This window comes from Pteropus alecto, unplaced genomic scaffold, assembly GCF_000325575.1.
Source record: "Pteropus alecto unplaced genomic scaffold, ASM32557v1 scaffold339, whole genome shotgun sequence".
Taxonomy (NCBI): Eukaryota; Metazoa; Chordata; class Mammalia; order Chiroptera; family Pteropodidae; genus Pteropus; species Pteropus alecto.
In genome coordinates, this window is record NW_006442509.1 from 1,458,729 (window position 1) to 1,470,934 (window position 12,206).

At 51.6% G+C, this 12,206-nt stretch overlaps 1 protein-coding gene across 1 annotated transcript in view; it reads right to left on the reverse strand.

The window, feature by feature from the left end:
• MCM3AP (minichromosome maintenance complex component 3 associated protein) overlaps window positions 1-12,206 on the reverse strand; it is a 38,041-nt gene extending 25,835 nt beyond the window's left edge. The window contains 11 exon segments of the mRNA XM_006922565.3: window positions 3-81; window positions 1,762-1,924; window positions 2,811-3,079; window positions 3,465-3,662; window positions 4,958-5,097; window positions 6,544-6,734; window positions 7,338-7,482; window positions 7,728-7,806; window positions 9,816-10,039; window positions 10,277-11,600; window positions 12,105-12,206. Coding sequence (XP_006922627.1) covers window positions 3-81; window positions 1,762-1,924; window positions 2,811-3,079; window positions 3,465-3,662; window positions 4,958-5,097; window positions 6,544-6,734; window positions 7,338-7,482; window positions 7,728-7,806; window positions 9,816-10,039; window positions 10,277-11,498 — 2,710 coding nt within the window. The 5' untranslated portion in view covers window positions 11,499-11,600; window positions 12,105-12,206.

Genomic DNA, 12,206 nt, shown 5'->3' on the forward strand with positions numbered 1-12,206 from the left:
GCCATCCAGGGGGAAGACGGTGGAGCGTTGCGTGCTCACGGTGTAGGCCACGTTGAGCGCCCGGAGCGCATCCTTACGGATCTGAAAGGAGAAGCCACTGCCTGAGCTCTCGAAGGGTCGGTGGCCCCAGGACCACAGGCAGGCCAGGATGGCGGACCTTGGGAAAGTGGCCTGGCCCCACGGGCCCCAGGCGTGGTGCCCTCGGGTCATCTGCTCGGTGGGAGATGCCCAGCATCGCACTTGAAGGAAACAGCTTCGCATGCAGAAGCGGTCGGCCGTGAAGGCTTTATTTATGAGACGCTGGGAGAGGAACAACCCTCCAGCAGGGCACAGGAAGTAAACCAGCAGCACCCGCCCAACGGGAAGCTGTGCAGCTGCCAACATGACCACGGAGGCCAGAGAGTGCCGTGGAAGGAGGCGTGACATAAGATTAAGTGGAAGAGTCAGAGACAAAGCCGATTCACAGCATCACCACAATACTGTCCAAGATAAAGGAGAAACGTGAAAATGCTAACAAAACGTGTTGGGTGCTAGGACTCTGGGTGGCTTCCTCCAATCAGCGTGTTTGTCGCGTGCTGACGTCGGGCCTGGCATTGTTAACGTTCAGAGTGCACCAGTAAACAAAATCCCTGTCCCCACGGGTCAGTGAGAAACCGATGTTGAACAAGCAACTATATGAAACACACAGCACATTCCACAGTGACAGTGCGACAAAGGCAAAGGACAGGCGGCGCTGACAGAGTGGACCCGGCCCTGCAGGTGGCAGCCACGCTGAGACCTGGAGGAGGTGGCCCCGTGTGGCCCTGTGAGAAGAGCAGTGAGAACGGCAAGTGCGGGGGCCCTGAGGTGGGGGCGCCACTGCAGCTGGAACCCGGAGGGCACAGGGGAGGCAGGCCGGGGACAAGGGGATGGTGTGGGCATACATGGTCAACGTTCTAATAACGTTAAACAATCATTTTAAAAACGTGAGCTATCAGTCTAACTCAGCTGCACACAGTTCCCCAAGTGGCACGCTGTTAGGAATCTTTGCATCTGTCCCAGAATTTCAGTTCTGTTGGCAAGTGTCAGATCTGACAATGGGCACACTTGCAGAAGACTCTGCCTGGGATGGGACCCTCAGGTTCGTCACTGTGTACAGGAGGAGGAAAGCGACCTGGAGCCGCCGAATCAGGCTGCTGAGCTCTCCCGGGCAGCCTCCTCCCCGCCCTGCAGCTGGGGAGGCAGCACAGAGTGTGCCTGAGGCGGGCGTGGGGGCTGCTCTTCACTCATCCCCAAGTGTCCTCAGGGGCTAGGGCTGAGACCGGGAATCTGTGCAAAGCCCACGGCGCCCACCTTCATACCCCAGAGCCCAGCACAGCACCGACAAAGAGCAGGCGCTTATGTTATTTACCGAAATGAACTTAGCATCCTGAGGCTCACTCTAAAACTAATAAGAGTTTTAGACCAATGACCCCAAGAATGTCCAAGATCTTCGTGCATGCAATTTTTGCTTTTTGATTTCTTTGCTTCCGTGGAAGATACAGTGCTAACGTGGTTCTGAAGAGATTTCTCTTCTCTGAACCATAAGAGCAGCATTTTTCACTGCTCCTGGTGTTCAGTGGTACGACCCCTGTAAGCAGAGTGACCAGAGACCCCAGGGGGCTGCCGTGACGGCTATTACCCAGGACCTGCCTGAAACCCGCTTGGACTAGGGATGCACTTAAATACCACAAGTAACAGCCTGCTCTCTTCCAACTCCACAAGCACAGCGACATTACTCACCTGATTAAAGTAACAGTGTAAAAGACAAGCATTCAGATACGAAGCTGACTGGACCAGTTTGAAAAACCTCACGAAATTGTTACTGTTCAACGCTGCAAAAGCCTGAACGGCGAACTTGACCTCAGCAGAGTTTCTAACGGCGGGATGGAACTGCTGCACTTCTCTGTTAATTAGAGGGGGCGAGAGAGATTAGGGCCTCGCTTTTAATCAGACGAAACACCCATGAGCACAGATCTGACAAAGACCAGCCTTGAACCACATTGAGCAGCAGGGTCTTCATGGCGACACGTGCCATCACACGCACAGCTGCCCCACTGCAGCGCGGCCACTCGTGGCTGGACTGGGAACAAGGCTTTCTTTAAAGAGCCAATGAATAAATCAAGTGAGTTCAAACAACAGTTTAGGAAGCGATTATCCAAGAGTTACTTTAATGCCAACCTACTGCCAGCCGTGTTTGGTGACAACGTTCAAGAAACAAAATCGAACTGTCTCGTTTAGAAACAGACCGATGTGCCTGCTTACTGGGGACAAAGGACAAACACCTACCACACCTGAAAAAACCATGGTCGTTTTCCATAGCAATTTACCCCCAAGATTTGGTTTTCAGGCTTAAAATCAATCACATATCTAGACCTTCTGTGACAAGTTTCTTGGGGAAAATACTGAGCTAGAAAAGAGTGCTGGCATAAATCAGGGACTCCTGGAATGGAAGGGGACATGGGTTGCCACAGGAACGGAGGCCCAGGGGACCCTCCCGCACGCTCACATAAGTGTCTGCACAGGCATCCCCCGGGGCTTAGAATTCATTCTTCATTATCGTGCCACCCTTAGCACGTGTTTCCCACGAGACTTCTCTCTCCCCAGACTCGCATCTTTGACAAGGTGTGTACGCTCGTGCGTGCAAGGAAACACGTGGACACGGCAGACTGACAGCTCTGACGGGGCATCGGGCGCCCGTCCTGGTTCACTCGCCTGTTTTGCTCATCAGGCCGATGCTCTCACCCTCCCTCACCTTCAGAGTCACCCTTGTTGAGGCTGAGACAGCTCACCTGAGGGTGTCGCCCTTGTTGAGGCTGAGCAGCACGCTGTAGCCCTGGAACTCAGCCTCGCGTGCACAGCACACGCCCTTGCCCCGCAGGTCCTGGTACATCTCCTTCAGACTCTGAAGGCACTTGGTCATGTTCTCGTTGTTAATCTTGGCGTCGAAGGATGACATGGGCTCCTCACACATGAAGTGAGCGCAGTGGATGTGGAGCCGGGCGCACTTCTCGATCAGGGACACCGTCACAGGGTCACAAAGGTGCTGCTGCGTGATGTCCTGGCCACAATCGAGGGGGACATCACACATGTGACACACGAGCAGCACCACACACGCAGATGGCCTTGCAGGCCGCCCACGCCTTACAAGAACACAGGTCTCTCGCATCCATACCCCATGCCCAGAGAATCACTAGCAGAAAGCCATGCTTCTTATCTGGATCCCCCGCAATTCAATTTGAAACAAAGCCTATAAAGAACATTTTAATAGGCTCTGCGATGACTTTACATAATGGCATACTTCCCATAACAGGTAACATGTAACGAAGTAAATGCACAGAGCCCCCTCTCGTGGGTCCATGTGCATCCCCCACCCTGCCTGGCAGAGGCCGGTACCATCCCATGCCCCGTGTGCATCCCCCGCCCCGCCCGGGAGAGGCCGGTACCTTCCGAATGCCCCGTGTGCGGTTCCACAGGAAGTCGTACCAGTCCCGCAGGCTGCCCTCCTTCTGGTCCATGACCCGGGTCACCAGGTAGTCCATGGTCCTGCTGAGCACCGCCAGGGGCCGCAGCTCATGCGGCAGGGGCTCCTCCTGGTCGGCTGAGGAGCGGCTGTACTCCTTCACGGCCGCCGTGTGGTCCACCTGAAGAAACACAGTGGCGACAAGCAGCTAGGTGGCAGGTGCTGGGCCAGCCTCCCAGCGGCTGGGCCTTAAGACACGGGGGGAAATTGCACACGCTCATGAGACCAGTGCTACAGAATACGATTTTAAAATGTACAATTTCTATTTGAAGGTAACAACATATATGCGAGGGCAAAATACAAGAATCGTATTTTTGGCAAATACAAGGACTGAAGATGAGAGTCCACGTGGAGAAGCAGAGAAACGTAAGTGAAGACAAATCTACCTGGCTCCAAACACCGAGATGTGACAGGTAAAGGACTTTAAAGCACACTGAAAGGTCTCGGCCATGCTCAAACACCAGGTCAAGTCTACACAGACCAGAAACGAAATGGCCAGGGCCAGCTGCCAACAAGAGGCTTGGAGCTGCACCTTCCACCGGCAAACAGAGGCTGAAGACAAATGGCCAAGGCAGAAGCAAAGACGTCCACTAGACCTGGGCCCTACACATCTGCTGCAAGCTGCTGTCACTGTCTCCTGGGGCAGGAACTCTGGGCCTCTGCCGTGACAGCTGTTGCTCAACTAAGGTAGGGTAAAGGCAGCCGTGAAACCACCGGCCAGGAGAGAATCCCAAAAGTAAAACTAACCAGAGTTAACAGGATCTAAATGGTGCAGATTTCTGGGAGACAATCTGGGAACACACACCGACACGTGGTCAGGAACCTTAAGAAAGGTCACGCCCTCGGATACAGTAACTTAATGCTCAGGATCCATCAGAAGGAAGTAATCCAAATATCTTAGAAGCATTAAAACCCATACGCCCAACTGAATTGTTAGTAAAACTGAAAAATTAGAAACAACCTAATGATTGCAAAAAGGGGGGAGTCCTGACATAACTCCATAATCAAATACGCCGTCATCTAAAAATGCTTATAAAGGGTTCAACGTAACAAGAGAAAGGGCTCATGATACAATTTTAAGTGAGAAAGATTCATACAAAATTACATCTAGAACATAATCTCAGGTGTGGAGAATATAAACAAAGAAAAGGATAGTAATAAAAGTGTGGAAAAAAGAAACGTGAGCACGTTTTAACCTGTGGACCGAATGCATCTACGTGTGCACCCCAGGTGCCGGCACGAGACTGGAGTGCACGCCTCACAGAACGCCATGTGCCTGTCACAGCACACGCCACCACACTCAGAAAAGTGAACTCCCAGACAAATCATGAAAGAACCAGCCTCCCCTCCTCGCACGTTCCACCTCCAGCCCGACAGCTGACTGCAGACGTTGCCTGGAGGGGAACCAGGCTGTACCTGGTCAGTCCCCGGGATCACTTCGAATATGCTCAGCTGGCTCCGCGTCTCCCGCATGTACCGCTCTTTCTCAGGACACATGTCTGGGCACGTCCCAACGACAGTCCTCGCTTTGTCCAGGTCGGTTCTTTTCACCCGAGCTAAATGACATCACGTGAAAAGTAAGAACATACCACACAGTTACCAGGAATCCAGGAAAATGTGTTTTCATAATAAAAAAAAAGGAAACAGGAACATAAAAAACACACACAAGTCACAAAAGAAATATTTCCAAAACACTGGGCCTCAGGGAAAGGAAAGCACGGCCTATCGCACAGAGGGTGAGGGGAGGCGGGGGGCGGGAGTGAAGATCCCCGAGGCCTCTCCCTACAGGCCTGCTGCATCGAGGCCACCCCGCACACCGCGGGCAGTGGGAGGCATTTACGGCGTCCCTGCTGACCTCCACGATAAACAATCACTCTACAGCACGTCTGTTAAAAGGATCACTTTGTCAACATAAATACTTGAGATACATCACTATTCTAAAATAGTTATCACATGATGGAAGTTACCTGGGTCTTGACCTGAATGAACCACCATGATTACCATTGAATTAAACAGCTACAAAAGTATCTTTAAAATGAAATGGAATGAACAACTTCACAACTCAAAATATATACATCTTATTTTTATTTTAGCAAACTCCAATACCTAGTAATTTTACTTGGAATACAAAAATCACATCAATGACAAGTTATGATGGCAGCTTTCGTTACTGTTAAGGAGGCACTATGATTATCTCACTGATACCAGCTCTTAAAAAAGAGGAAAATCCTACACCTAAAATTTAGAGAAAGATTTCGCAAGGAGCACGTTTCTCCTTTATTTTTGTCACAGCACTTACTTCTGAATGTTAATAGAACATCCACTTTTAGAGTACGTACCACGTTCGCAGGATTCAACAACCCAAAGACGAAACAGTGTCCAAAACAGAACGCCCGCCTCCCCTCGCCCCTCCTGACAATCAGTGTGAGCAGACTCTCACACACCCCGAGTCCGGGCGCACACGAGCAAGCATATTTCCACGTGCATGGACACACACAAATGCAGCACCTTGCTCTCGTCACGTCACGATAAACCTTGATGCTTTTTCCATGAAGAAGCCCCAGTCTCCTACCAAGCATGTTTCCAACCTCACTGTGTGGACACTGGTGTCCAGTTTTTGCCACCGCAAACCAGCCTGCGTATGACCCTCGCACATGCCCGCACATGCGTGGTGTTTGTAGGACACCGCGGATGTGAAACTCTGGGTCAAAGGCGGGAGTTTTTCAGAGTCTCACACACCCCGCCCGCTCGCCCCCCACAGCACTGCTGCTATCTCCACGGAGTGTCGTCTGCTTCTGCACGGTGTGCCACGTGAGCATCCGCCCACGTGTATACACGCACGTCCACGCTGACCCCCTCGGGAGACCAGCATGCAACAAAGGCTGCGTGTGGCCCGTCAGAGGCCCTGAGACGCGGGGGCGGTGGACCCCATGCTTGGGCCGCCCTCCTGCTCAGCTCCCGACCTCACGATGCTCTGGGCCTCCACAGAGACCGCCACATACCTTGCCGCATGGCTCTGTCCCTCTGGTCAAGCAGGCGGTACTTCTCCTCGGACGTCTCGGCCACTGTGCCTATCAGGGCACTGAGCGAGGACACGCATGGCCCAGGGCCCTCAGAGGCCTCGGAGCCAGAGTCGAAAGGGTCCCCGTCAGGTGGGTAGGTCTTCAGAGGGCCGGGCTTCTTCACTGGGGAGCTGCAGAGAGAGGCGCATCAGGGCCGTGGCCACTGCCACTGCCCACCTTCCCCTCGGCCTGCACGATTTCCCACGCCTCGAAGGCCGACCAGCCACGCGCACCGCTGAAGCAGGTGAAGGGTGACATGGAAGACGCGGGGAGGCAGAGGCAGATGCTCCTGCAGACCGGAAGGCCGGGAGCAGCGCACCCCACTACCAAGCTGTCACGTGGCTCTGAGCTGGCTCCGCAAAGCCATGGTGGAAACCACTAGGGTGGTCCCCAGGAACGCGGCTGGCGAGCAGTTCCGCACTTTAAGGGAAAAGCGACGGCGCACGCATCCGCATCAGGGAGAAGCGTGGAGTGGCGTGCGTGCGATGCGGGGCTGGGCAGACGGCTGAGGGGCCCTAGTAGGTGGCTCTCGTCGTCACCCCTCCTGGGTCACCCCCACGACCTCCCTCCACTTCCACTTCCCCTCTCCATCATCCCGTAGCCAGTGCTCGGGTGTCAGCCTGTCACCCACTTCCCCTGATGCTTGGCGGGACCGCTGGGAAGGCCCCCCGCTTCCTGACACGGGAAGTCAGAGAGCCCACCGCGCGCAGAGCGCGCGCACTGGACCAGCGCACCTTTTATTCGTGAGGCTGCCAGCCGCAGCCCTCCCCCCGGGCTTGACAAGCGGGGAGTACAGGAAGGCTGTGTCCTCCGGGCCCTGGCTGGCCTCGCCCTCGCCCGGTGTCTTCTCCTTGATAGAGAAGAGCTTCTTGCTGGGACCTGACAAGGCAAGAGTCGGCAGAGATTGTACCACATGTCGCTGACACTGGACTTACCTTTTTTTTTGAGAAACTAAAATTCTTACAGCTGTCAACTGTTACAGGAGATCATAAAGGAACCCAAGGATACACTGAGACACAAGGATCCACTTGGAGCCAGCCGCCACTGGACTTGGGGAAGGGTTCCAGCTCAAAGAACCTTGCACACAAAGCATCAGAGACTGTGCAAAGGATAACTGAACTCACTTATTTTCTTCTTGTGCCAAAAGATAGTCATGTCTTCGTGCAAACCTTTCCCCTTCTTCCTGGCCAGGGCCGCAGAAGCCTAGAAGACAGCAGTCCACAGCACAAAGTATCAGGGCATCAGGAGCCCACAGGAAATGAGATTCAACATGCAAATGAGTGAGCAGAATTGCGTGCAAGGGAGCGACACCTCCACTCGCTACGTCTGACCGCGCCGGTGGCAGCTGCGGTCCCCGCCGCCCTTACCCGCCTCACATCTAGTATCTGCTCGCCTTCTTTTTGAAATCAACGACTTTACTGGAATAGAACCAATGAGCTTTGCCTTGTCGGCATCTGGTGAAATGATTCTCACCATCGGGTAACATTCAGCAATGGAAAGACACAGCCAAGTCACACTTACACAAACAAGGGAGCTGCAGAATGATACACACAGGGTGCAATTTATCACAAAACACACACTAAACCAAGCACGTATTACTATTGCTACAGAGAGACCCGTGAAAACATCCAGAAAAATACACATCACACAGGGAACTAACTACACCTGCTCCTGGGTTACAGAGAGGTGGGGTAATCAGGGGATCTCAGCTTTGTTTGCATAAACCAACGAACTGCTTACAATGACGATGTGTTCATTTGCATTATGCATTTACTATATAATTCTTACTGAGGGCTCAGAAGGAAGAATAAGCACACTGTAAGTCAAAATATAATAAAATAGTAAAAAAAATGGGGATAACCTTTTGACCCAGCAATTCCACTCCTAAGTATTTACCCAAGAGAACGAGAAGCAGGCTCTCGAGAGATCTGCACACCACGTTCATGGCAGCATTATTCAAAAGAGCCAAAAGGCGGAAACAACCCATGTCCAACAAGAAATGAATGAACAAAATGTGGTCCATCCACACCATGGACGACCATTCAGCCACAAAAAGGAATGAAGTACAACCGCATGAAAAAAGCCAGACACAAAAGGACGACGATGGTGTGATTCCACCAGGGGCTGGGGAAGGAAGGGAATGGGGAGTTATCACTTAGCGAGGACAGAGTTTCTGTTTGGAAAGATGAAAAAGTTCTGGAAACAGATAGTGGTGATGGCTGCACAACATTGTGAATGTAATTAATGCCACTGAACTGGGGGGAAAAAACCAATAGAAGGATAAATGGCAAAAGCCCTAAGACTTCACGTTATTTTGGCACAGAGCTTCCACTCTGAGGGAGTTAAACGAAGGCTATAAAGTAATCAGAACTGTACACACAAAGACATCCACAAGGAGAACACTGGCCAAGTCAGTAAACAGGGCAGAATGGCATACAGCACGTAACAATCCCATTCTAAACTGTTTACTGACTTCACAAAATACTAAAGATTACTATGAGAAGTTACCAACAGTACATACAGTGTGATCCCGTTCGTGTAAAAACAATGTGATTATGGGTTTGAAAAGACATTAACCAAAATATTCATAATTTCGATCTTGGAGGACAGATTATGGGAAGATTTTGTGCCCCTCCCATAGTACCATTTAACAAGAGCATAAAAACGTGCTTTCTACTTTACGAATTCCTATAGAACATAATTTTTCTCCACGAGAATATTTTTTAAAAATAATAAAAATAAAGCCACATAACATAAGCAGTCCACATGTACCTACACCCTACAACTAACGTGTCATGCAAGTGTGCACTTGTACACAAACTTCAGGTCAGGGTGCGAACCAAACAGCAGCAGTTACCTGTGGAGAATGAGATGACGGGGAGATTTTGCTTTTCCTGTGTCGTTTGAACGGTTACTGTAACCATGTACGATGACCAAAACCAAAAGAAGAAAACCCCAGTGTGGAGAAGTGCTACGTGGGCACAGAGCACTGCCACGCCCTGCAAGGAACCTGACGTGCTGAGGCTTGCTGCTCCGTGGGGGCTGCAAGCTGCTCCCCGATGGCTGCAGTGATGAAATACTCACTGCTATTCTCGTCTCTCCAAGCTAAGAATAGAACAGTCTAGAGCTTCCCTGCATTCTAGCGAGCAAGCGACTGACAGATGGGAAAAAAAGGGGGTTCTGAAGTGACAAAGTTCACTCAGGAGACTCACGTGATCCAAGAAATACACCACCGCCAGCTTTTTGCTGCGCCTGGTGTAGACGCGCTGCACCTTAGCGATCTTGCCGAAGTGGTTCTCCAGGGTGGCTCTGTCGTTGAGATAGTCAGGAATGTTCTTGCACTGGATGGCTGTGGCTTCCACAGGAGAGAAGCCCCCAAGACTGTCCGTGCTCTCGCTTCTTTTCCTCTGACGCCCAGGAGTTCCTCTCAGAAAATCTAGGCGACCAGAGAACAGGCACAGAATCATGCTGGATGTAACGTTTTCAAACAGGAAGCCCAACTAGTAAGAGCAAAAGAAACCTTCACGGATGTGAGGCCCGCCCCGAGGCCCCATGGTCTGTCAGTAACCCTCATGTTCACAGGGGACTTACCAGAACTGAGCTAATGCCCAGGGAAGCTTACCAAGAACTGGCCAGTGGGATTTACCATGTGCTGTGCATTTTTAGGGCTCACCTTCTTTTTTATCCCTACTTTCAGTTTCTTCCTCTTTATTCACGCCTGGAAGCCGGGAAGCTGCCAGAACAGACTGACTCGCTCCTGGGATGGCCATGTGGTCATTCTCCCCAGCTTCGGCAGAGGCAGTTTCCTTTCTAGATTCCTTGTTGCCCAGACGACCAACTTCTTTATTGCTTTTGATAACATCCTGTATTGTCCGATCAAAGAGAGCGCCCCCCCGGGGTCGGTTCAGGCGGACGGGCCGTTTATCAGGAGGGTGATCGCCCCTCGACAGGGGGTCCAAGTCTTCAATGGCATTGTGGCCGTGTCTCCTCGGGGAGCGGTCCTGGTCCTCCTTCCTTTTCAGTCCCTTCATGAGGCTGGGCATCGGCTCCACTTGGGAAACAGCTTCCTCGCATCCTTGTCTGATGCCTGTTTTGCTAGCTGGGAAGGGTTCCCCCAGAGAGCCTGAGGGAGACACAGGGAAGCTGGTGAAGCCACCGCCGTGGAGACTTCCAAAGACCGGCCTCGGGCCCCTCTTCTCTCCTTCCGTGTTCTGGTTCGACGGAGCAGGGCTAAAGGGAGATGACGCGTCACTGCTGTCAACTGGCTTCGAAAAGGTAAACTCTGAACTGACAGCTGAACCACTTGTCGCCTGAGTAAAAGAAAATGGGGCCAGTCCCCCAGGTCCACTACTAATTGGGTGGGAAAATGTGAAAAATCCAGAAGTAATTTGGCTCTGAGTTTTCTCTGGCTTGGATTCGGCCCCCAGTATTGGTCTGAACACAGAATTTTCCAGAGGTTTAAAGCTGAATTCCGTTTCCCCAAAACCAGGATTTGCTATTTCTCCAGTCTCTGGTCCAAAAGTAGAAGTACTTGGGAAAGCCCCAAGGTTGGGTGGTTTAAAACTAAATCCGGGGTTTCCAGGCACACACGAACTTGAAGGTCCAGAGGTAGCTACAAAGGCCGGAGTGTGCTCAAGACCAGAGAAGAGCCCAACGCTTGAGGCGTGGGGGAACCCTAATGGTTGCGCTGAAGGATGACCTACTCCAGAGGGTGCCGGAAAGCTGGATACCTGTGAAAATCCTGAGCTCTTCCCAGATAATGTATTGTTTTGTCCAAAAAGAGAAGGCTGACCAAATCGAAATGGTGGCTTCGCCTGAAATGTTCCTATGGAACTACTGGAGGAAGCTGGGAAAGCACTGGGCTGCTGCCCACCGAAAGGGTTAGGTGGATTCATCTTCTCTTCCAGTTATCGGAAGGTAATAAATACCCTACACACAGCAGTCCTCTTCTTTAAACGGTCTGGTGGGCGAGGGAGCTCTCCTTCACCTTTTCTATGCTGAAAGACAAACGTTCACGTCATCAGAGCTACATCCTGCTGGAAGACTAAGAGAAGAATTTTTAATCTCATGTCATATTCTAAACTGCTTAAAAGGGACAAGGCAAAGGACTGAGTATTCTTGTTTTCTGAAAGCCAGTGTAGTCGTTTTTTGGAGTATGGGGTGGAAGATGGTACAAATAAATTACTTCGTTACAGAGGTTTAAAACGAGACTTAAGAAATCAAATCGTTTTACTAAATTCGTAAATTCAAGGAAAACCTCAAACGTTCATTTTTTTAAAACGAACGCCGTTAACACCTTTCGAGGAGCTTCTCCTGACCTGCCAATCTCCATAACCAGAGGATTACATTGTAACACCTAAACATCAGTGTTTCAGTGTTTCCTCCCATCTAATTGTTCTCCGAGGAACCAGGGAATGAAACAGTCTCTCTACACACAGAAATATGTTTTGACGTCAGGGAGGCTGCCCGCAGGAACTGGCTCGAAGGTCCAGGGTACTCACGCGGAGAGGCCGTCCTAGACCTGGAAGGGGCCGGGGAGCGAAGCAGCACGACCCCAAATGGCCCGCGGCACCGAGGGTCCGCGCACAGGCCGCGCCCCGGGC